The 24,823-nt window shown below is 34.7% G+C and overlaps 1 protein-coding gene across 2 annotated transcripts in view; it reads right to left on the bottom strand.

Annotated features, from left to right (window-relative positions):
- The window catches only part of PRKG1 (protein kinase cGMP-dependent 1), a 1,297,582-nt gene that overhangs the window by 86,002 nt on the left and 1,186,757 nt on the right, over nt 1-24,823 (bottom strand). For both annotated transcript variants that reach the window (XM_037803756.1, XM_037803755.1), the window contains exon 9: nt 7,037-7,111. In XM_037803756.1, the coding sequence (XP_037659684.1) occupies nt 7,037-7,111 (75 nt within the window). The remainder of the gene's footprint in view (nt 1-7,036; nt 7,112-24,823) is intronic.

Genomic DNA, 24,823 nt, shown 5'->3' with positions numbered 1-24,823 from the left:
GTGCAAGGGCCTGTGGTACACTTCCTCAGTCCTACATTTTCACAGACTTCTACTCTCTCCCATACCATTAACCTTTCCTTCTCTAGTGGATTTAACATTCTCACCTCTCTCTCAATATTAGAGACACATAATCTCCCACTATACTTTTCTGGCTATTTTCCTTGAAAGTTCTTACAATTTTGTATAAGCTGATTGACTCTTGTTTCCTCAAATCCAATTCATTCTCAGTCCTTGTTAGGGTGGCTCCATCCCTGTCAGCCCACCCTAAGATGACAACAAACCAGTGGGTTGCTAAATTCAATTGCTACTTGTTAAACTTACCTACAATATTGCTGTCTACCAACCCTCCCTCCCCACTCCATTCTTGAAACATACATTACCCCTGGCTTCTGTGGTGCCATATACATCTGATTTTCCTTTTATCTCTCATCTCCCCTTCTGTGATGGTTGATTTTGTGTGCTAACTTGGCTATGGTGCCCAGTTGTTTGGTCAAACACTACTACAGATGTCGCTATGAAGGTATTTTATAAACATGAATAACATCTACCATCAGTTGACTTTAAATAAAGGAGATTATTGTTGATTATGTGGGTGGATCTCATCTCATCAGTTGAAGGCCTTAAGAGCAAAAAAGTAAAAATTGATGTTTCCCAGGGAAGAAATTCTGCCTCAATACTGCAGTGTCAACTCTGGCCAAGTTCCTAGCCTGCTGGCCTGCTCTACATACTTCAGACTGGCTACCCCCACAATCACGTGAGCCAATTCTTTAATCTCCTATTGGGTCTGTTTCTCTGGAGAACCTTGGCTGACATGCCTTCTCGGTCTTTTTTCTCCTTTCCCTGATTGTTTAAATGCTCAAGTTCCTCAAGAATCAACCCTCAGCGTCATGCTCTTCTCTTTCTCCACTTTCTATTTCATCCACATCTCCAGACCTGCTTAACTATAAGTCAAAGCCACCTTATAGGCACCTGTTCAAAAATCAACTCCTGATCACCCCAGTCTCCCACTGTCCCAACCTAGGACTATGAAATGTGAATGCCATCATCTCTCTCTGATTTACAGGCCAAGCCATAAATCCTTGCATGATTTATCCTTGCATCATCCTTGGCCTCTCCTTTTTATCACCAATATCCATTTCCTTCAGAAGAGCTATTGGCTTTGTCTCCTGAAAAGTATCACCCTCACTCGAATACTGTCTACTATCAGCTTTTACCAGGAAAATACTGATTGCTATCCCTGCTTTCACTTTACACTCTCTCAATCACAGAGAAAAAAAGTGTCCAATTGTAATATAAACCAACTCATATCATTTTCCAGGTTAGAAGCTTGACATGATTCCCCCAAATCCTTAACATGTCCTACAAGATTTGGCCTCTTGCCATTTTCTCCTATCCTCTCTCTCCTTCTTATATTCTATGTCCCAGATACACTAGTAATTTAATTACTTCAACATGTGATGCTGTTTCCTATATGGTTTTCCTCTGTCTAGGATGCTTTCTGTACTTTCTTACCTAGCTAATTCCAGCTAATTTTTGCCTAGGCAGTACCACCTAGTTACTCAGAATTTAGCTCAAATCTAGTTCAAATGTTGCTTCCTCTGAGACTCCTTCACAGAATCATTAATGTCTGTCTCTCCTCCACTGGACCATAAGCTCCATGAAGGCAAGGACATCTGTTTTGTTCAATGCTTTATATGCAGCATTTAGCTGGCACTCAGGAAACATCTGTTGAATGAATGAATGAATGCATATGAAGAATTAAATGAGCATGGATGACAGTGTGTACATGAGGAGCTGCAGAGTCACTGCAGGGAGCCTTAAATTTATCTGCACACCAACTGAGGTTGTCAGCTGAAAAACATGAATCATGGGGAGGCTTTAAAAATTTTTGACATGAAGAGAGTTCCTCATGGAGAACAACACTGAATATTATCAACTTAGATCATAACTAAATGCACTTATGAATCTATATTCGTACAGCTGTCAGACCTTCCCAGGAGGAGTCCTCAAATATGGATGCTTTCAGCCTTCCGGGAGCGGGATAGAACCTGGGGCAGCTGTACCCATTTTCTATGAGTGCCATGACATTTAGCAGTGGAAAGCACGATTACACAGGACCACTTGAAAGGTGTTTTTTGTTTTTTGGTGCTGTTGCCCTTTGAAAGAAGTGATCAAGATCTTCTCCTCAAAAGCACAATGAACTGAATCAACAAAACTACCACTTTAGCCTGGAATACCCTTCACTTGTTATCATGCCACCATAAAATGAAGTTTATGAAGAGTATCTAATAGTATTCTAAATGTTCATAATATAATGGATGCTAAGTGGAAGAAAGCAAGACACAAAATTGTAAATGCACTGTAAGTGCAACTGTAAAACACAGATAGTTGATAGCTATATTGCTTGATTAGTTTAGGCTGTGGTTCTCTTTTTTCCTTCTCCTATCTCATTTTATTATTTCTATTAAAATGACAATATATGATGTTTTAATTTAAAAAAATCTCATTAGAAATGGAACACTGTTCAATTTGTTGAGTTTTCTTTTGTTTGACCCTAACCTGGGAATAAAGCTCTAGCATATATGAATCAACTTATAAAAATCACCTTATAAGACTGCAAGACTTTTAGGATAAAATATTATATTAAGCAAGATGATGTGAGAAGAGATGGTATAACTAAAAAATATTTCATCTAAAAAATACTCTGTATTCATATATCAGAAATAACATAATGAAAGGAACATTTGTCTCTTCTGTTTAATAGTTCTGGGTGGCTATGCTTTTTATAAGACATAGTTAGAGAAACAGGATTTTATACCCAAACAGCTTTATTTCATGATAATTATCACAGAGATTCTTAGATCTAGATGGTGAAAATACTCATTGAATTGCATGTCAGTCTCCCTACTAGGCTGTGAGAGCCTTAATATTGGAAATTTTGTTTTCTATTTGGCATGCACATTACAAAGCCCAATGCCTGACTAATCATAAGTAATTTCTAGATGTTTATTAAATGAATCAATGCATAATCTCAAAGGAAAAATAATGTGTACTCTTTATCATGTGCTACATTCTGCACTATTTAAGGTTTAATGATCCTTAACTTTGATCTGGTGTCTCTTTTAATGTCTTTGTGATTATATCTTCGTAGTTTAAAAAGAGAAGTCCTTAGTGGATTATTAGCAGCAATCGAGAGAATCTTAAACATGCCATTAAGGTGACGTTTCTGTCAAGTAGAATTTTCCTGATAAGAAACGTATCTTGTGAGACAGCTGAAGACAAATATCCAGCAGTAGAGGAGTTCTGAGAATCATTTCTTGGGGATATTCCTTGCAAGCCAGTCTTCCTGAACCAGCCACCTGAACCCAATGTTTGGTATGGTATTTCTAAAGGGGATAGTTGTACATTTCGTGGAGCCATTCTGCCACTGAGCTTGAGTGTACTAACAGCTGATGAGGTGCTCACAAATGCATTTCTAAACTTCTCAACTAACTCAAACTTTATTATCAGGTCCACCTTTATTGTCTTAACCAAAATAGGGATAGTCGATGAGACATCATCCACAATGATTTCAAACGGATGAATAATGGGTGTGCCATTTTAGTTGGGTTTTAAGAAATAACAATCTTCTGAGGATTTTGCAAAATCAAGGGAACCTTGAAAAAAATGAAGCTTACACAGACAAGCCAAGTCAACACACCAGTTCTAAATGGTTCAGATTCTATTATCTATTTAGAAATTTAGAGGCCTTAATGAAATTATTCAGGGAATTTAGGACAATTAGAGAGAGTTTCTAGTCCCCTGCAGTGTTGGCAAACCTTATAAATCCCCTAAATACAAAGTGAAGGCACAATGTACTTAAAGGGAAGAAATTCAATAGACATAGACAACAATGCTGACAGAAATAGATGTTAAGCTTATTAGTTCAACTAAACAGCTCTCTCTAAGGAATGATTAACAGTTTGCCCTCTCTGAGTGACAGGATGCCTAATTAAGAGATGCCTACAACTTAAGGAGTCTTCAGACATTAATTATTAGTGAGCTATAAACTGCTAACGGTGTAAAATAGCATAACAATACCGTTTCTAGCATTTATTTCTTTGGCTATTTTGAAGAATAAAGACCACACTAGAATTTGTATCAATTGTTGTAGATTTTTTTTTTTTTCATCAAGCTATTCTCATTTTCTAAATAGTAACCAGTATTAATAAATGTGGGCTATGCATTCATTTGTATTTAGGATGGATGAACAGAAAAATTCAAGCTGCTCTGTTCCATCTAATTTATATACCAGTATGAATATAATGACTAATTTACAACTATCGAATATGTGGATCAAATAGTATTTTAAACTACTACATGTGTAGTCATTCCATTGCTTTTCTTTGTTCTGTAACTAAAATTGAGCTCTCTTTTAACCAAATTTTACTTCTTATAATAAAAAAAACTTTATGGATATTTTCTAGGGTAGGTTTAATTTCATGATATGCTACCAAAGTAAGAGTGTTTGGTCTACATAAGATTTAAAGATGTTTTACCCAGGTAAGTTTAGTTTTATATAATTGATATGTAAAAATTGTAATTCTAACCAAACAGCAAATGTCTAGGGCATATTTCTAATTATTATTTCTCTTATTTCTAGTAACGATAGCATGCAGTTCTAAAGCCCTTTATAATTTACAGAGTATTTTTAAAAGCTGCCATCAATTAAATCTCAAAAATACCATTTTCAAGGTGAGATTCCCAAGACTGAGAGATGGGTGTTATGGTCATGACCAACATCAATTGGCTGGGAATGACAAATTCAGGAGCCGAATCACAGGCTTCTGGTTCTTGTTCAAGGTCATATATTGCTTTCTGATTGATTCTCTTTCAATGTGAGTTGTTGCTACAGCTACCTTCTGATTTTCTGAATACAGATTTTAGTGTATTTGTTTTCTTTACTACCTTTTGTTGAAGTTTGTGCAAGTGAGTTCTTGCATGGCAAGAATTCATGAGATATACATGCAGCTGTCTTTATAAAGTCAAAAGTGTACAGAGGAGGATATAACTAAATTCATAATCACTTCCTCATCAATTATCAACCATAAGCCTGTGACTGGCATTGGGTGGAGTAAATAGGAGATATATAAAAAACCTACCTTACAAGAATCTAAGTCTAAGGTTTAATAGGGAAACAGAAATAGATCAAAGCTGCAAGAATAAATTACTTTTAAAGGACTTTGACTTTTCCTAGTAACTCTAAGAGTAATTATATAGTTGCTCAAGTTGATTTTAGATAGCTTTTAGATTACCACCTGTTATTATATATAAGTATATATATAAATATATATTGACTGATGGTAATCTTAATTAAATATATTCAAGAAAAATTATGCTGACATAACTTAGAAATCTGAGTTTTTATATAGCAAGAAAATGCCTCTCTAGGAATAAAGCCCCACATTAACAAAGGAAGGTTTTACAACTTATAAAACTGATAAGGTACCTTAAATGGCCCCTTTTGCCATCTTGGTGGTATTAGTGATAATATCAGAAACAAAAGTCTAAAGTTAGCACTGATGTGCATTTTAACCTATTTTTAAAAACCAGAAAAATTAATACTAATTACCTGTAGCATAAGTTATACTAACAACTGTGTGAGGTTTAGTGTTAAAATTGTGCAGGGTATATACCAGTAACTGAAATCTGTCCATAACATCATTTGCAAGCAGGCCCTTCAAAGTATCCCAAATCCAATAATACTTTGATTCTACTAGGTCTTATATTTCATTAATTCTAACAAATATTCACTGCCCCCCATCTCACTTTCATTACTAAACAGCTTAAATTCTACAATCAATGACTTTCTTCCCTATAACCCCAACTCACTTATCCTCCTCTCACTTTCTAGAATCTCTTGGCCAAGCCAAAATTTTTGTTATATCCATGTGGATGAGCATGGCAGGCGAAGGCACACATTTATGTTGACTGCTCTCATATTTAATTTATGATCGCAAACTTCAAATGGGCCTTTGAAAAAAACATGCCCAGTGTAATTTCCTGAGCAAATTGTAATGGAGGCACTGCTGGCATTTAAGCTCAGGGTTTTGGTGTATGTCCTGCCAAAGATCAGAGGAAACAACAGCAAAACTATATACAAAAGAAATAGTGACATTTATACACCTTTGAAAATGATAAAATTTTATCAGGTGAACATGGATTATAGTTCTCAATCTTTAGCTGTAGGCCAAATGTTTTCATCTTCATGAATTCTCAAGACAAAAGAAATTATTATTTTTTTTTAGGTTAATACAAAACCAACCAAACAAATTTTGGCTCTTAACTGTTTACCACTACATTTTATCAATATAATCCTTCAGGTATCCTGCATGATAATGAACACTAAATTATTTTTACTTAAATTACTGCATTGTGGGGTAGAGATAATTGCATAGATCAAGGTTTTTTTTTTTTCTTTTTTAAGTAACAAACTCAATCTCAAATTACTTCAAATCTTTGTCAAAAAATTAAATATTTCTTTTAAAGCAAATTATCCCTATGGATAAAACTGTATTTTATTATACAAAATTTATATTAATGAGCTATTTACTACCTCATATCGTTCTTCTCATAGCTTAGTACCCTCAGAGTTTAAAGTGAAGAAATGATGAATTCGCATGGGGAAATATTTCTAGTCATTATTTTTCTTACAATTTCATAAACAGCAATCGAAAACATCCACCATTCATTCAGAAAGTATTTTCAGTGGGAGAATAATGTGTATACATTCAATTATTTATATAAGATTTTAAACTAACCGTTTTCCCTTGTTGAGATGGTCACTAAGATTCCAATGTTAAAGAGAGATGTGCGTAGTGAGTAAGTATGCTATGTAATAATTACCTTGAACTGATTGCTTCTTTTTTCCTCTCAGGTCATTAGTTTCTTTCTGTTAGAGTGTTGGGCTTTGTTAAATCCAACAAAACATCTGATATTATTTCTATTAAAGAAAAATTTCTAATCAAGATTAAGTCACAGAAAAAATGTCACTTACTTTGCTTTAGCTTCTGCATCCTCATATGCTTTATTAGAAACATCATCCAGCCCTCCAATCAAATGCTTGAAAGAGCTGTGAGAGGAAAAACATAGTGATTAGAATAAATCCTCTACAAAGCAGGAATGATGGCATCCTAGTAAATGGCATATTTAAACAACTTAAAAGGATCTAAATAAAAATGTATTCAAACACTTCATTGAAATACATTAGTTAGAAACATAACCAGACAGTAATATTTCCCCTACTGAGAATATAAACTCTGTGAGAGTAGAGACTTCTTCTATCTTGGTCACTTCTTTATCTCCCTAACACCTAAAACCACATCTGACAAAAGCAGATATCCAAAGATTCAGGTAGAATAAAGTCTGTGACACACTAGTTGATATACAAAATAAAGTTAATGTGTGACTTAATTCTAATACTGAGATAACAAGATCTGCCAGTTAGAGAATGCCTACTGTATGGTAGGTACTGCTTCTTCAAATTAGCTTTAACATGTATTAATTCCAATACTCAAACAAATTGCAAAAGATGAACATCACTATCCATACTTAACAAAAGCGTGAACTAACCTTCAAAGGCAAAATCAATATGCAGAGGATGGAAAAACAACAGGAGAGAATTACAGAAAAATCAGCCCATTTTGGGGAGTGAAGAAACTGACTTTAGCATAAGCCAGGAAGTGTAATGTCACAGCTTAAACCAAATCTATTCAATATCCTACTATATACCTAGGACCAAACTCAGACTTACTTTACATAGGTGAAGTCTCATCTATTATGTATCCATAATATCACCTATTATAGAGTCAGCACAAAATAAATGCATGAATAAATTTATGAATATATGTACTCGAATCACTCTTGAAAATTGCTGAATACAATCTGATACAGTAACTCTTATGCACACTACATTTTGGCAACCACTGAACTAGACTAAATGAAGGAAAAAAAAGAGTCTGTATTCATGAGTCCAGGCGTTCATATAATAATCAGAGCCCTTACTTAAATGACTCTCATATGCCAGGCATTGTTCTACACTCTACATGCAGTAAAAACTACTTAATAGTTACAACAATCTTATGAGATAGAATTATCATCTCCATTTTATAGATGAGGATACTAAATCATGAGAGGTTAAGAAACTGGCCTGCAGTCATCCAGTAAATAAGTTTGAAGACTGTTACGTACTTAGGCGACCATTCTCCTCCATGCTCTTAAAATCTACACTGTGCCTCCTATTCAAATCATTTTGCCTTTAAAGGAAACCATCAAATCCCTAGCAATACCTGGGATCTGAGTGGAGAACTTTGAAATGCTGTAAGAAATTATATTTTAGTTTTGAATCTTCATAATATTAATACATGTACATTGATTTGTATATTGTACTAAATGATATATACGCATGGCCAGGTCCAGAAACACAGCAGGATATTTGCTAATTTAAATTTAAATCTTACTTAATCACTGTCATATATTCTCTTTTTTTTAACCTATAGAGAGGAACTTGACCTCTTGAGAGGGTAGGGAAGATGGAATAACTGTTATCTCAGGCCTTTGGGTAATGATCTCATCTTGGGGCAGGAAAACTAGAATGTTCCCCCAAATAAGTAAGGGATATAGTGTGATTGTACAGGATGCTTTACCATAGGGTCAAAATCTTACTTCTTTCTATCTACAAGGTCTTTTAATGTATTTTGAAAGAAATTAAGTACAGCTCTAAAAGTTTATTCATCACAAAGTTATGCTGATTATTGCTTTTTTTGAATGACTGGGACTGAAGTACAAAATCAGTCTGGGAGCTTCCTAGCTTACTCAAAATTTCATTCTTTTCCAAAGAAAGACACTATAGACTCTTGGTTTTCCCTTCTCCCAGGCAAGTAGCTACCCCACCTATTCCCTTTTTCCTTTTTCTAACAAGTTCTTACATATATGTATATCAGATATATATATCTGTTTCATGATATTGTTTCAGATGTTTGTAATTGACACCCAAACATTTGAACAAGCAAAGATTTTTCTCTTATTTTTCTGACTCTCAATGCATTTCAGCTATTTAAGTTCCATTTCAAGTGAGGGCCTGCAGGCCTGCTCTCCACAGAAATATGGTTTGTTCTTGTATATAAAACATCCATTAACTTTAGCTAATGGGCCCTGGTTGAGGACACTTTTATCATATTATTATATCCTTCAAAAGCTAGAATCTTGAGTTTATTGCAATTTGCCTTACTAAACTTATGCTTTCCTAACTCACTAGTAAGAAAATTCAGTTGTCCAATAGATAAAACACTTGCTGAATATTTTATGAAACCACTATTAATCCCTCTAAAATCACAAAATGGCCTACTAGTTCACACAAGAAATTATTGCCAAGGTTAGTAGGATAGATGATATCTAAGATACTAAAATGGTATTTTAAGGCTAATCTTAACACACTATTTCTATACAAAAAGGGACCAAAAGAAAATGACTAGGCAGAGTCCAAAGGAAGCAAGTATCTCATTTGAGAGTGAAAAATTTTCTGTAATGAATTGCATTTATGAACGCAAAATGAATGAGCAATAGGCAGTAGTAGTCCTTACAATAATTTGCAAAAATATAATTAATAGGAAAATAAATGATAAACATAATCCCCATGGTTTAGAATAATGCTCAAATATGACTTTTGCCATTGTTCTTTACACTATAGAATTTCCTACCTTCCCATAAAATGTCTAGGTTCTTATCTAAACTTGGAGAACATCTGCTTTGTGAGAAACTCCCTAAGATCCGATAGTCTCATAATGTAAAGTAAAATACAATATTTCCTTTACTATAAAACTAGATACCATCTGGTTACTTTTCTGTTTTTATAGATAAGAAAATTTAAGCACAGAGAATTTTAAGTTACTTGTTTGAGATGACTGGGCAATTTCGCAGCATGTCAGGATTATAATCCATAGTCCCTCATGCCCACTACCATCTGTTACAATACTTGGATATTTTTAGTTCAACCAAATCCAAACATGGCAAAGTGATATTGTCAGAGAGAAACCAGAGAGTATTTTGAGTAAAATAAAAAAACACAATAACTACTAAAACTTAGCTTTTCAAACACATTCAGGTACAGTAAGAGATTATGTTTTTAGACATTTAAAATTTACAGTAATTCTGACAGTTAAGAGTTAAAAAAAAATCCTTATGATCCTCCTAGTATCTACTTGAGCTAAAGACACTTTGAATAGGATACTAAGTGATCAAAGAATTACAGGGTAAACTGATAATATAAATTTGACTAAATGAAGAATTTTTAATTTTTTGAAAATATGGTTTGACATTCCTGTTAGCAAAATATACAAATGTATAAGCATAGGTTTGGTGATACCAAATACAGAGTGTTAAAGGTAGGAACTATCTATTCACAGCAATGAATTTTAAAGTAAGTTTAAAAAACTTGATTGGAAAACAAAACATATTTTAGACCTGATGCTGAGCTGTTTATATCTACTGTTGTTAAATTTTAGTCAAATCAAAGGAAAAATATTAAATTAAAATGAGTGAACAAAAAGAAGTATTTGAAGTACTTTCTTCATATGTCTTCTTAAATGTTCTTGATTTAAAATACAAATTTTCTATGTGATGCTTATGATCCGATTTTTATTAATTCTTTACTACTAGACCAAAAATCAAGGAAATCCTATTACTTGCAAAAGCCTCTATCCTGACATAATAAGAAATTATATTTGAAATTAATTGCCTCTAATTGAGTTAAACTCTTCACCCTTTAAAAATACCAGTAGTTCATTATGTTTTCTTCTAAAATGTAAAAGATTTTTTTTTTAATTATAGAAATTTCAAAGACTTGAGAGAAGACATTTTTAAAAATCACCCATAGTTTTCTAACTATAAATAACTACTGGGAATATCTTTATGTATTTCCATTTTTTGAAACATGAAACAAATGCATCCTGCTAATATCCTAAGTTTCCTCAAATGATAAGCCAACTATTATACTTAACTAGAAGTTTAAGAAAATTTTCAAGCAATATTAATAAGCTCCAAATGACCATCACTCTCTGTATGTCTTTGCACGGATCAATGAATAATTTAGGACATCTTAATAAGCATAATTGATGGTGTTACAGAATTTATCACTCTTGATGCAAGTATGGACTAATTAGTGTTTCATTTTTTTGTCTCACAGATACTCTGTAGGAACAACTGCCATCTGTGTGGACCATCATCATACAGACATTTGGAAAAGTGTTACTTTAGGTATCAGATGACATTTTAAATATTAACTAAGTCCTGTGGCATTTCTTGGCTAATGAAGGAGAAGACTTTTGTTCTTTTCTATTCTGGAAGAGATTATAATAAGATGCTTTGAAAACATCAACAACAAATGAGTAGAAGCCATAAAATACTATTTATCAGTTTAACAAATACAGGTGACCAGAGGGAAATCATTAAATTCTCTTTTTAAATAAAATCACAATTTATATATGATTTATCTTTCAGCATTGTAGAATAGACAGCCAATTTCTCATGTATTTTAGATACAATTGCGGAATAAATGAAGGAGACATTACTGACCAAAAGATTTTAATTTAGAGGATCTCAACAGTGAAATGCAAACTATGTGTGGCGCACCCTGCTGTTACTTTGCTTGGATTGTAAAACTACTTTTAACAAGTCTTGGCATAGTTTTTAAAGAGGGGCCTAAATGTTCTCAGCTGAGTACAGAGACATAAAAAGGAAACAAACATAAAATCCCTTTTATGCTTAATGCTGGTAGACAAACTTAGAAAGGGAGCAGGAGAGGAGCGAGGAGAAATGATGGCCCTCACATCAATAATGATAAAATTTATAGAAATTGTTCTTAAAAAATAGCAGCCAAAGGCATATTTCTCATTCTAGGAAATTTGCCTGTTTTAGAACATTATGGTGACAGTAACTCAGTGGGTAATAATTTCAGTTATTAAGATGTTTTCATTATTAAGCCAAAACATCCTTCTGAAAAGAGCTGATTACTCAGTGGTATGTCTTAAAAGTGTATAATTTTGTTCTTTGGTTGTGATATGATGAGACTTAATCTAGAGAGAAGCAGGCTTTTAAATTATTAGAAAGGGGTTTCCACATATCAGATCAGCATTACCATGCTGATAAAAATAACAGCATTTGTATTTCTCTTTGCAGTTTACAAAGCACTTGTTATATTCATAAATCATGCATGTATTCAATAATATATATCAACTCATTCAATCCTCATGATCTCCTATCCTCTACTCCCCTACAATTTTTAGGAAATCTTGTATATAAACCCTGTGTATAAATAAATATAAAGATAGAATTACTTTATATTCAACGTAATTGGGGAAAAACTCTCTAAGTTTTTTTTTTTTTTTTTTTTTTTTTTTACCTTATAAAGGTTTGGAAATGGATGGTAGTGATGCTAGCACATTAATGTGAGTGTAATTGATAGTGCTGAACTACGTATGTGAATGTGGTTGAAAGGGGAAGTTTTGGGTCGTGTATGTTACTAGAATGAAAGAAGATAAAACACGAGACAGTATAACGCAGTGAACCCTGTTGTGGAAGATGGACAGGGCTAATGTACATGTATGAAAATGTTCTTTCATGTATTGTAAAAATGTTTGAGATTGTTACAAGGTGTTAATAAAAGGGTGGTATAAGGGGGAAAATACACCTAATGTAAACTATTTTTTCATCAGTTGTAACAAAGTTACCACATTAATGCAAAGTGTCAATTTTAGAGGGCCAATAATAGAGGGGTATTTAGGAATATGGCTTTTCTGTAAACCTACAACTTCTCTAATGAAAAGAACACGACTTGTTTGTCTGTGAAAAATTTAAGCTCTCCCTCAAATTTGAAGGAGAGCTTTGCTGGATAAAGTAGTCTTGGTTGGAAATTTTTCTCACTCAGAATTTTAAATATATCGTGCTACTGCCTTCTCGCCTCCATGATGGCTGCTGAGTAGTCACTACTTAGTCTTATGCTGTTTCCTTTGTATGTGGTGAATTGCTTTTCTTTTGCTGCTTTCAGAACTTGCTCCTTCTCTTCCATGTTTGACAGTGTGATCAGAATGTGTCTCGGAGTGGGTTTATTTGGATTTATTCTATTTGGAGTTCGCTGAGCATTTATGATTTGTGTATTTATGGTGTTTAGAAGATTTGGGAAGTTTTCCCCAACAATTTCTTTGAATACTCTTCCTAGACCTTTACCCTTTTCTTTCCCTTCTGGAACACCAATGAGTCTTATATTTGGATGTTTTATATTATCTATCATATCCGTGAGGTCCATTTCAATTTTTTTTATTTTTTTCCCCATTCTTTCTTTTGTGCTTTCATTTTCCATTCTGTCTTCTTCCAGGTCACTGATTCATTGTTCAACTTCCTCTAGTCTTGTACTATGAGTATCCAGAATCTTTTTAATTTGGTCAACAGTTTCTTTAATTTCCATAAGATCATCTATTATTTATTTAGTCTTGCAATGTCTTCTTTATGCTCTTCTAGGGTCTTCTTGATATCCTTTGTATCCTGTACTATGGTCTCACTGTTCATCTTTAGTTCTTTGATTAGTTGCTCTAGCTAGTGTTTCTCTTCTGATCTTTTGATTTGGGTGCTTGGGCTTGGGTTATCCATTTCATCTGTTTTTTTCATATGCTTTAGAATTTTTTGTTGTTTTTGGCCTCTTGGCATTTGCTTAACTTGATAGGGTTCTTTTATGATTTGTAGACCAATTGAAATCCTTATCTCTAATTTATCAGATCTACAGCTTTGTGGAGTACACTTTCTCTAACTAACCAGCAGGTGGCATCCATGAGCCACCTGTTCTCCACAAGCCAGTTCTCCCCTGCTTTGCCTTTGTGGTGAGTGGGGGAGTGAGTCTCATGGGGTCCAATTGATGTACCAAGCTTGCGTGTGTAGTTGGTGTTGCCCACCCTGTATATGGGATGTGTGTCTGGGTGGTCAGGGAGGGGGCGTGGCTCTAACAATCAAATCTCCCTGGTGTTCCTGAAGTTTTAAAGCTGCTGCAGTAGTCTAATCCTTCAGCTCAGTCCTGCCACAGTTTGTCTCTGCCACTGACCCACAAGTCCTTGGTACTGGCGTACAGCCCCTGACACTTGCAAGTGGGTCCCTCTTCCAGGCTGTGCACCCCCAGGTCCTCTGTTGAGGGATGATTGTGCTATGTCACAGGTGAGTGCCATCCCCCCAGGGCGGTTCTGGGCTGCAGGGCTGTGTAGGGAGGCTCCCAGTCTGCTGAAATGATGGCTGAATGGGGCTTTGTTAATTCACACTGCTCTACCTTCCCAACTCTGGGACAATCAGCTGAGGTTGCAGGGAAGGCTAATGTCCACGCCCAGTTTTGTGGTGTGTGCCTGTTATTTGAAGCACTTCCGTCACACTCGGTTGTCTGGGGCAGCTCTGGGCTATCGGGCTGGTGATGGGCAGGAGTGTTTCCTGTCCACCAGAATGATGGCTGTGAGCGGACAACCCCCTTTTCTTGGGAAGTTGTGGTGTTTAGTGAATTTTCTTAGCCACCGAATTATTGCCTTTTGTCTCAGAGCTCTCTTAGTTCTGCTCTTGTCTTGACCTGCCCAAATTGCAAGTCTTTGAGGCTTTCTGTATTGGGCTTCTTAGAGTAATTGTTTTAGAAACAGAGAAAAAAAAGGCCCTCCTTGCAGATCTAATGGGTTATTGAAATGCTAAGAGACAAAGCAATTAGGGCCATTAAGGAAAGATCCAGGGGGCAGAGAGATCAGTTTTTGTTCGGGATTTGCATATGAGTCTCGGGGCCTGAGCTCTGCCCTTCCCCTTTCTATGTTCACCAGAACTCCAAAAAGCCTCTGCTTTTATTTTGGAGTTTTTCTTGCTCTTTTTTGCTATGCCTATCTCCTCTCTGCTGGGCTGGCTGCTCTCAGATTCTCTGGTGTCTGGTCTCAGTCTATCTATGATTGGAGTTTGGATCAGTAGACTGAGTTTCCGATAAGAGCTGCCACTGCAGTTCTCCCTTCTCGTTCCCAGCGCTGACGGCCCCTCCTCCCATGGGACTGAGGCTGGCAGGGAGGGGCACGGGTCTCCTGGCTGCAAAAACTTACAGATTTCGCTGATCTCAGCAGTTCAATGTGTTCATGAGCGTTGTATGAAGTATGCCCAAAGTCAAATTGCTCTGCGGTGGCCAGTCCACACAGTTCCTGGCTTTCTACCTACTTTCCTGGAGGAGTAACTAAAACATATAGCTCACCAATCCGCCATCTTGCCCCGCCTCCAGCCCATTACTCTTTGTTAACCTGAACCTTGGCTAAATCCTTAAAAAATAAAAAAAGGATATTTATTAAAAGAAAATAGAAAGTTAGTGTCCCAAGTTAGTTGGGAAACTTGATTTATCTAAGCCTAAGATTTTAGAAACATCCTTCATTGCTTTGGGGCATTTATCAAGAAAACCTGCCCATTCATACTTTGTGACTTCAGTTAAGAGTTCTTATTTTTTTTGTCTTATTTATGAATGGGACAATTACAATTCTTCGTGGTTTATATGATCAAGTATTATATAAATATGTTTCATTGGAGGATAAATGAGTACCAAATACAATAAAACCAACCAACATCCATATCCTTCCATTTATCCCTCTATGTATTCATCTATTCATCCAAACACACATGTATTCATGCAGTACCTTCTATCTGCAAGGAATGAATCAAGACGCTATGGATTATGCAAAGACAATGAAATACACTCTCAAGGAATTTAAGGTCTTATATGAGAAGTAAGATGCAAACAATGACTACAGAATGGGAGGTGATGAGTGGTTGAATGCTAATCAGAAGGAGGGCTATAATGTCCATTATAAGAATTTCATCTACTCAAAATTATAGTTGATATTAGTTTCAGAGAAAACAGACACTGTTACAATTTTTAGCAGCAATTTTTGGTTCTGCATGTGTTTATATTTGCAAGAGAAAATTATACATTCTTTAGTGTTGGACATTTGTTTTTCTGTGTCTTTCCTTTGTAACAATAATCCCATATATATCTGGGGGATTATTCATTAGGGAAAACTATTTACAAGTAGCAATCATTTAATGTTAACTATTTCCTGATTATATCTATATGCTTTGAATGGTACCCCAATTTTTTTTTATAATAATCTGAATTGGACTAGTGACCAAAGAAATAAAAAGCTAAAAATTGATTCCTAGTTTTGAACATTAAGATTTACTTTTTTTCTGTTTCCAAAAGTAAATTCTGAAAATTTGGAAGGCACTGAAAAACTCCAAGGAATAAAGCATTACTTGTAATTCCACAGCCCAGAGCTAAACATTGTTTTATATTGTGACATATTCTTCTAGGTATTTTTCAGTATATACATTTCAAAGTTGGAACTGTATTATTTTAGTACTGATTTGAATTTAGGCTATGGTTGTGCTTATATGATATCCAACTTAATGATTAATGAAGGAAAAAAGAAAACAGTAAAAAGCATATAGGACATGCTTGGTTATATAGAAATATCCTATATGGATTGACTGAATTTCTCAACTTAATTTGTTTATTTGCTTACCTAATAATTTTACTGTTGTAGCATTTGCAACCTCTTCCAGGTTAAGATTTTATTTTTCACTTTTTGACTTTTAATCTTTAACTGTAAAGAATAGATTATGTCTTAATGAATAAGTAACAAAAAAACTGCTTTAAAAGATGTATTTGATATTTTTATCCACACACCATTTTGAATTTGTAAATATTCTATCTTAATTTTTATATACAATATCCCTATATACAAATCTTATAGACCAGGGCTAATGAAAGTACGTTAGTAAACCATTACTGGCTTGTGAAGTGATAAGTCAGAAATTTTTATGGCAGTTTAACATTTCTGAGACATCTAAGGGCAAAGATCAGTGGACTCATATTTTTGAACAGGGTATAGACCTATTTATCTATTGTCAAACTCATGAGGTGAGAAAAAGACTTGGTACAAACTGCATTCAAGTCATGCACAGGAGGGCAATTTTAAATGTGAGATATTTTTAAATGATTTTGCTAGTTGTAACCTAAAAGTGTATAAAATCCAGAATCTACTGTTTTTAAACAAAAGATAATTTCAGTGGAACCATAACTTACAGGATAAGTTGATAACACTGGCTACTAATGAAGAGTTAATGATGAATTTTGATAATACAGCATCACTTATTCCACCTTGGATGACAAAAAAATAAAAAAAATAAAAATATCCCAAGGGTGCTGACATTGCTTTAAAATCACTTCTTCCATTCCCATCAACACACCTCTGTGAGACTGAGTTCTCTGAGTGTTTAATAAAAAGCATGGAACAATTCTGATACACATTATCCCCTGCAAATGGCAATTCCATCAATCCAACCCAGATCGAAAAATTAACAAGCAATAAACAGGCACATTTGGCACATTAAAGATGAAATATTGACTTTCATGGTGTTCTTTCAAAGTGTGCCTATTGTGGTTAGACTGGGTAATTACTATTTCACTCAAAAATTTTCAATTAGTTATAACTGCAAAACAAGTATAATAACCATTCTCTTTCTTACATGCATGTTTTTAATGACATGTGATTAACATTTGTAATTCTTTTTATACAGTGTGATATTTGTTTTGATTAGTTTTATTGAAATATAATTTTATGTATGTTGAATCTCTAATAGTAAAAAATGTGGGCATTTATTTTATGTCTTTTTCTTCATTTTCTTTTTCTAGTAATTCACTTGCATTTCATTTTACCAAAGCACATCTATGATGCACTGAAAATTAAAAGCAAAACAAAATGAAACTGGGTTTTCCCCACATATGGTTGAAGAAGCACTATCCTAGACCTTGCATCTTCCCTCCTCACTGTCTTTTAGATGCCGTTTTCTGATTTCCATCTGAGATCTATGGTAGCCTTTTCACAGCACTTAACTTGCAATTCTGGAATTGTTAGTTTTCTGTTCAGCTCCCTCAGTGAGCCCTGGGATGGCCAGGTTTTATTAAGCAGGTATCCCTAGTGCTAGTCTAGTCCCTGCACATAGAATATACTCTATAAGTGATTATTGAATAAATTAATGAAGTAGTAAACTGATTTATATAACATTTAAAGGTATCCACATTCCTGGAATTTAATCTACATATATTTAATGTAGAGTTTTTTTCTGTAACAGAAAAATACATTAAATTTTATATATATATATTTTCAGAGAGACATTAAAAGAGTATATGACCTAATGTTTTATAGCTAATAATAAAATAAATAATATACTAGCAACTGGCATACAAAATAATTACTCAAAATCCAGTTACATAAATAATCTAATGCATGGTAGTTTAACAGATAAATTCACTGAATACTCCAATCCTTCACCCTCTATTTTGTCTAAGAACTCCATTATATACAGATAATAAAGAAAGATGAGGCAAACACATAATTTCATCATCTGCTAATTTACTCCAACTAAATGTGGAAGAAGTCTTAGGAAATAGTGCTTCCCTGGACAATGCTGTCTTCTCTCCAACAGGCCCAGGGCCTCTACTCTTCCCAAATTTTAGATGACATGGACGTGGGAAAGCTGTCTGTTGGCTTTAGATGGTAAGGTTTCCCAGAAGAGATAATCTTTCTCATTCTTTCAAGGAGTTTTATTAGATCAGGGATTGGCAAACTACAGCCTGCAAAGCCAAATATAGTCCTGCTGATTGTTTCTGAAAATAAAATTTTATTGGGACACAGCCACACACATTCTTTTATGTATTATCTATAGCTCCTTTCATGCTACAACAGCAGAGTTGAGTAGGTAAAACAGAGAACATATGGCCTGAAAAAGCAAAAATATTACTATCTGGCCATTTACAGAAAAAGTTTGCTGACCCCTGTTCTAGATCTTTCTCTTTCCAAAAACTCCCACCCCTATATCTATTACAACCCTAAACCGTACCTTCAGTCCTACGTTTTACCTTCATAAACCATTGGTCCCACTCACCATTCTCTCTCTTGGGGAATACTGTAATTGCTTTTTATTTATCACCACTCTTGCCCCTTTAAAATTTATTCTTCACACAGCAGGTGGGATTATCTTTTAAAAACATAACCCAGATCGTATCACTCATCTAGAGCCCCTACAACCTCTCTGACGACTTCTCGTACTACCCTGCTCTCTCTGACTGTAGAGTAATTCAAGTTTGCATCTGCTTCAAGCCTTTGTCCTCTACCTGGAACAGTCTTCGTCTAGATCCTCACATGGCTTTTTCCTAATGCCAGCCAGGTCTCAGTTCAAGTGTGCCCTCTTCAGACAGGTCTTCTCTGATCAACCAAGGCAAAAAAAGATCAGGTCTTCACTGACCAACCTCTCCCAAACCCTTACTGCTGTCACTCTGTCATTTTAATCCATTGATTTTCTCTCCAGCAATTATGGCTAGTTAAAAATATTTCATTTGTTTAAATATCAGTTGTCCTTCTTACACTGAAATATAAATTTGATGAGAGCAGTAACCTAGCCTATCTTATTCATCAGTCTCTCTTTAGGAATTAGACTATTATCTGTTCAGTAAGAGAGATTCAAAATGAATACATAGATGGATGGACTCATTCATCCATCCATCGATCCATCCATTCATTCATTTATTGTGTGCCTGTATGCAGGACCAAGAGAAGACAGGGAAACTCTGTTAGCTTTTGAGGCTAAGTTTATTTAAATCTCAGGGTTAAAGGTCCTGTAGGTCTCTTTGGGCATCCACCTATATGAATGATGAACTTTTAGGATGAATGTTTAGTTAAAATGAACTCCTCACCTAATTTCAGGTCCTAATGAAGACATATATTGGCATAAATATGTGTGAAACACTAAGCAATTTATCACCGAATTATATATAGAAGATTAAATGAGGGCAATTATATCAGACTATAATGGAATTTATATCCATGAATCCCAATTGCAATTAAAGTTGAAGAAAAGAATTAAAAATAAAGCATAACCTTCATTTTCAATTAAAGGCAGGAGAAATTAGATTCAAATCTGATGTGATAGTTTAGTTTTTTAGGTTATAGAAGAAAATACCCTTGCCAGTACAGATTGCTCTAATGCACCAAATCCACAAATTAAGAAAAAATACATCCCACTGTATTTAAATCAGACAGCCCATGCAGTGGTCAGATCTTGTTGTGTGGCTGACCCATTATCTTAATTGTTAGAAACTCACTTTACCTTTCTATGTCAAGTACATACTAACAAAAGTAGGTATTATGCATTACCATTCTTGCCAGTGATTTTGTTGGGTCAGAGCCACTGTTTTCACAAGAAAGTCAGTGATGATGCTTCATATATGTCCAACTAATTCCATAAAAATAATCGACTTTCCCCAATGAAAATAAAATGTCAATATTAAATTGTTAAATTTTTCTCATAAAGCAGTAGGTTCTCAATTCTAAGAGCATTTTGAGGTCCATTTTGCTAATAAGAATCTTGCACAAGCAAATGTTCAAATTTATTTTTCCAGATTTTCATATTCTTAAGGCAGAATCTATGGCAATAGTGAAGATTTACTCTATTAAATGTTTACACAGCTTATCTACTTAAAAGTTATTTAAAATTTACACATCTATATAACTGATGAAGAATTTTATCAAAACCTGTCTAAAAACAAATAGTAAATTTATAAATGTGTAAATAATACTAAATAATTTTGTAAGAACAATAAAAATCCCTACCTGACATATTCTAGTTTATATAGATATATCAATTATATTAGGTATCAGTTAAAACAATGCCCATTTTGTAGTAGACTATTTAAAACACTGCCTCTGGGAAACTTTGGCTAGGGAAAATGGTATGAGACTAGAAAATACTTTGAAAATTAAAAGCTAAAATGTCACACCAAATCTACCAAAAGTATTTCCTTTTATTATACTTTTGTTATCAGTTATGCCCTGAAACTCTTTGAAACAAAGATGCTAGTCCCTGGCTTATTATTTTTATAAAAACCAGTCTGTCACTGGACTTTTTATTTTTGCTCTCATTACATGATTGGAAAAGGAAATAAAATTTTACCTAGAGAAAAAATATTTAGAATCTAACAGTTAAAGTATACTTTAGTATCATAAGAAAAGTTTTTAGAATTTAGTAATAATAAATCCATCAAAACATGAAAATAATAGCTAGCATATGCCAGATATTAAACAAACTATTTTATATGGATTTTCCCTGCTTTACAAATAAGACAACTGAGACAAAGAAATTGACTGACTTGCCAGGGTCACAAAGCTAGTGTCAAAGTTGGCATATAAACTGAGGCAACCGGATCCTGAAGCCTACAGTCCCAGTCATCACACACACCAATATTTCTCCCACTGTGGAAAGCTGAGGCCAGTTGGATAACAGCTGGTGCTAGGATTTGACACCAAATATCTGCTCTCTGATTTCCTGCCCTCATGGCCAATCCAATTCTTTTAAAAGAAATACTTAAAAAAAAAAAAAAAGACCTTTTTTTCCTACTTCATCATGTCTATAAAAGTTCCAATTAAGGAACTTTCATGAAGCAATATTAACAACAATTTAGAAGATAGTTTTCTTGTTTATTTGGGCCATTTAATTGATAACATTTTCATTTGTGATTTTTGAATGATTCATAAAAATTGAGATCTTTGGTTTCCAATTATTTCCTGGACCTAAAGTATAGTGCGATCATCCTCATACTTCTCTCTTAAGGAAGAAGTATTCCAACATTTATTCCCTCTTGGTTACTGATCACTCTTTCATCTTTCTCGCCTGGAATCAGACTCAGTCGATTACTCCTCCTCTATCTTATTCTTTCATTGTCTCCCTTTTGATTCCTTCCTTTCAGTCTACAAACCAGCTGGTCTCTCCAATCCTAACCACAAGCTACTCTTCAGGGCTAAATAGCCAGTTTGAGTAAACTTCATTACCTATCTCTCATCCTCATTCTTTACAAAATTCTCCACCCATTCACGGCAGCCTGCCGTCCCTGCCCATTTTTCTTTCACTCTTATTATAACTGTTCCCTCAGAAATTCTCACTAATCTGCTGTTAATCCCAGTGGTCTCTTTCCAGATCCCCTCCTCATGCCCTTGCTGAAGCTCGTGCCTCCACTGGCCAACTTCCCCTATTGTAGCCACGCAACAGAAATCTGTGCCACTGCACTGAACTGCTCTGTTCGTTTCCCTGTTGTTTCTCTTTCTTCATTCTTCTTGTCCCCCTCTATGCTACGTCTCAGGATGTGTCACATATACTTCTCCTTCTGCCATTTCCTTAGAGGCAACTATTTCCCTAAATTGTGTCTTTTACCCTTTTGTTCTACACAATTGATTGACTTAATTAAAAAATATTTGTCTACACAATTGATTGACTTAATTAAAAAATATTTTATACCTATTATTTACAATGTGATTATTACAATTCTTTACTTGCATTATCTCATTGAAATCACACACACACACACACACACTCTCTATGAGGCAAGTATGATTATCCCTCTCTCCTGGAGGTCTTAGTGCAGGGTTTCTCAACCTTGGCATTACTGACATTTTTGAACTAGATAATTCTTTGTTATGGGGGGCTGTCCTGTGTACTGTAGGATGTTCAGCAGCATACTTTGCTCGTATCCACTGCAGGCCGGTAGCAAACCCATTTGTGAAAATCAAAAGATGTCTCCAGGTATTGCCAAATGTCTCCAGTTGGGGAAACTGCCCCAGATAAGAATGAGAGATAAGAGACAAGGCTTAAGAGAAAGTGGTAGGTAGATCTAGAAAGAAAGCAATCAGACATGGGATTTGATTCCAGGTGGTCTGATTTTACACGATCCTGGTTCTTACATACATAAGCTGATTACACTTTTCTTTAAGCGCTTCTAGAAAATATCATTTACTCTTAAGACTTCATTTAGGATTCTGAGGCCAACAGTGTTCATATCTCTATCTCTAGCCTTGAACTCTCCAGAGCCACAATGTGGATATTTTGCTCAATGTCATTTGTGTATCTTACAAGCATATCAAACTCAAGTTAGTCATAACTATGTTAATCAGCTTCCTTCAAGACTTGTTCCTAAATTCCCTGTCTCCATTAAGGCATTATCATTTAACTAGTAATGCAGGCCAGAAATCTTGGTTCTATCTCTGACCCTTCCCTTTTAACCAATTTTATCATATCTACCTCTGTAATCTCTCTTGAATTTGCTCCTCCTTTTAATTTCTACTTCTGCTGCCACACTCAGGCTATTGACATACTTCCTTATTTCAGAAACATCCTATTTCGCCTTTCTGATTGTGATCTCCTCCACTCTACTCTTTCATAAAGATTCCCCCAACAGAATCTAGCTTGCCAGTTAACATTTAATTTGCTACTATAAAAGCAACAGGTTAAAGAGTGTGATATAATAGAGCATGATCTTGGAGTCAGACAGCCCTGGAATCTAGTCTAGCTTTGTGACTCATTGAATCTTTCTGATTTTCTCAGTTTCCTTTTCTGGATTTTTTAAATGTCATCTGTAGTCACAGGGCTATTGTGAGGATTAACTGAGATGAGAAAGTATTAAAAACAACATATCTGGAGCCTCAGAAAATTATAACAGTGGCTTCTCTAAACTCTCCCCCTCTTCTCTATCACTGACTACAACCTGTAAGGATTAAATTTGTTTATTTTTCTCCGGGACACAGAAGAAAAACAGCTAAAATAAACATTCTTCCAAGTTTTAATTGTCAATAACTAAGCTCCATGTGTCAATTACAAGGGAAGAATAAATATCACATTAATTCTCCTAGGATTTGCCCTGATCATGTCTCTTAAGATAGTCTCAACCAAAACCTCAAGAGGGCCAGGGCAGGGGGACAGAATTCTCATACGTCGCCACTGGGGAGTGAACTGGTATGTGGTTCTAGACAACAATTAAAAAATATGTATGTCCTATGAATCAAGTAATTCCACTTCTGTGTATGTGTTCAAGGAGATACTTTAAAAAAGGGAAAAAGTTTTATGTATAGCATTCTGTACAAAATAAAAAATAAAAAGAGCTTAAATGTCCAAGCATAGTTAAGAATCTAAGGAGACAAGGAGACTCAAATTATGCTCATAAGGGGTTTTTATTAACACAGTAAACTGCTAATGCAATATGTAAAGTAATGTGCTATAATGGGCTTTGAAAACAGAAAGCATAATGTTCAAATTCTATTTCTCTAACTATAAGCTATATGTCTTGGGACATTATACTTTGAATCTCTGAAGCTTAGTTTATCTTTATTATGGAGGCAAAAAGCATTCCATGCAGGTTGGGTAGGAGAGAATCAGTCAATCAATCAATCAATCAATTAATCATGTATCTACCTACCTCAACCATCTTTGTGCCCAGCACATTGTTCAATAAATGGCAGTTTATCTATATATCTACATAAAATTTATTAATGCTGTCCCTATATATGGACGAAGCAGAAAAAAAATTTAGGCAACCTGATCTCACCATTTAAAGAAATATACTAAAATAGTTATCTATGAATGACAGGATTATATTTATTGTTACATTTTTCTGTGCTTTCAAGTTTCCTACAATAACCACTTATTATGTTTATAATCACACAACACAGACTACCTAAAAATGTAAAAAAAAAAAAAAAAAAAAAAAAAAGGAAGGAAAAAAGTCAACCCTATAAGATTACTGTAACATAATTAAATAAATAAAAGTTACTCAGCCCGAGTGGGTTTGTTGAGAACTTCATTGTCTAGGGGCAATGCACTATCTCCAGTTCAACTGCAAATACAACACACTCCTTATCAG

This window comes from Choloepus didactylus, chromosome 15 (genome assembly GCF_015220235.1).
Source record: "Choloepus didactylus isolate mChoDid1 chromosome 15, mChoDid1.pri, whole genome shotgun sequence".
Taxonomy (NCBI): Eukaryota; Metazoa; Chordata; class Mammalia; order Pilosa; family Megalonychidae; genus Choloepus; species Choloepus didactylus.
Note: the sequence above shows the minus strand (reverse complement) of the source record. Positions and strands in the feature narration are given on the sequence as shown.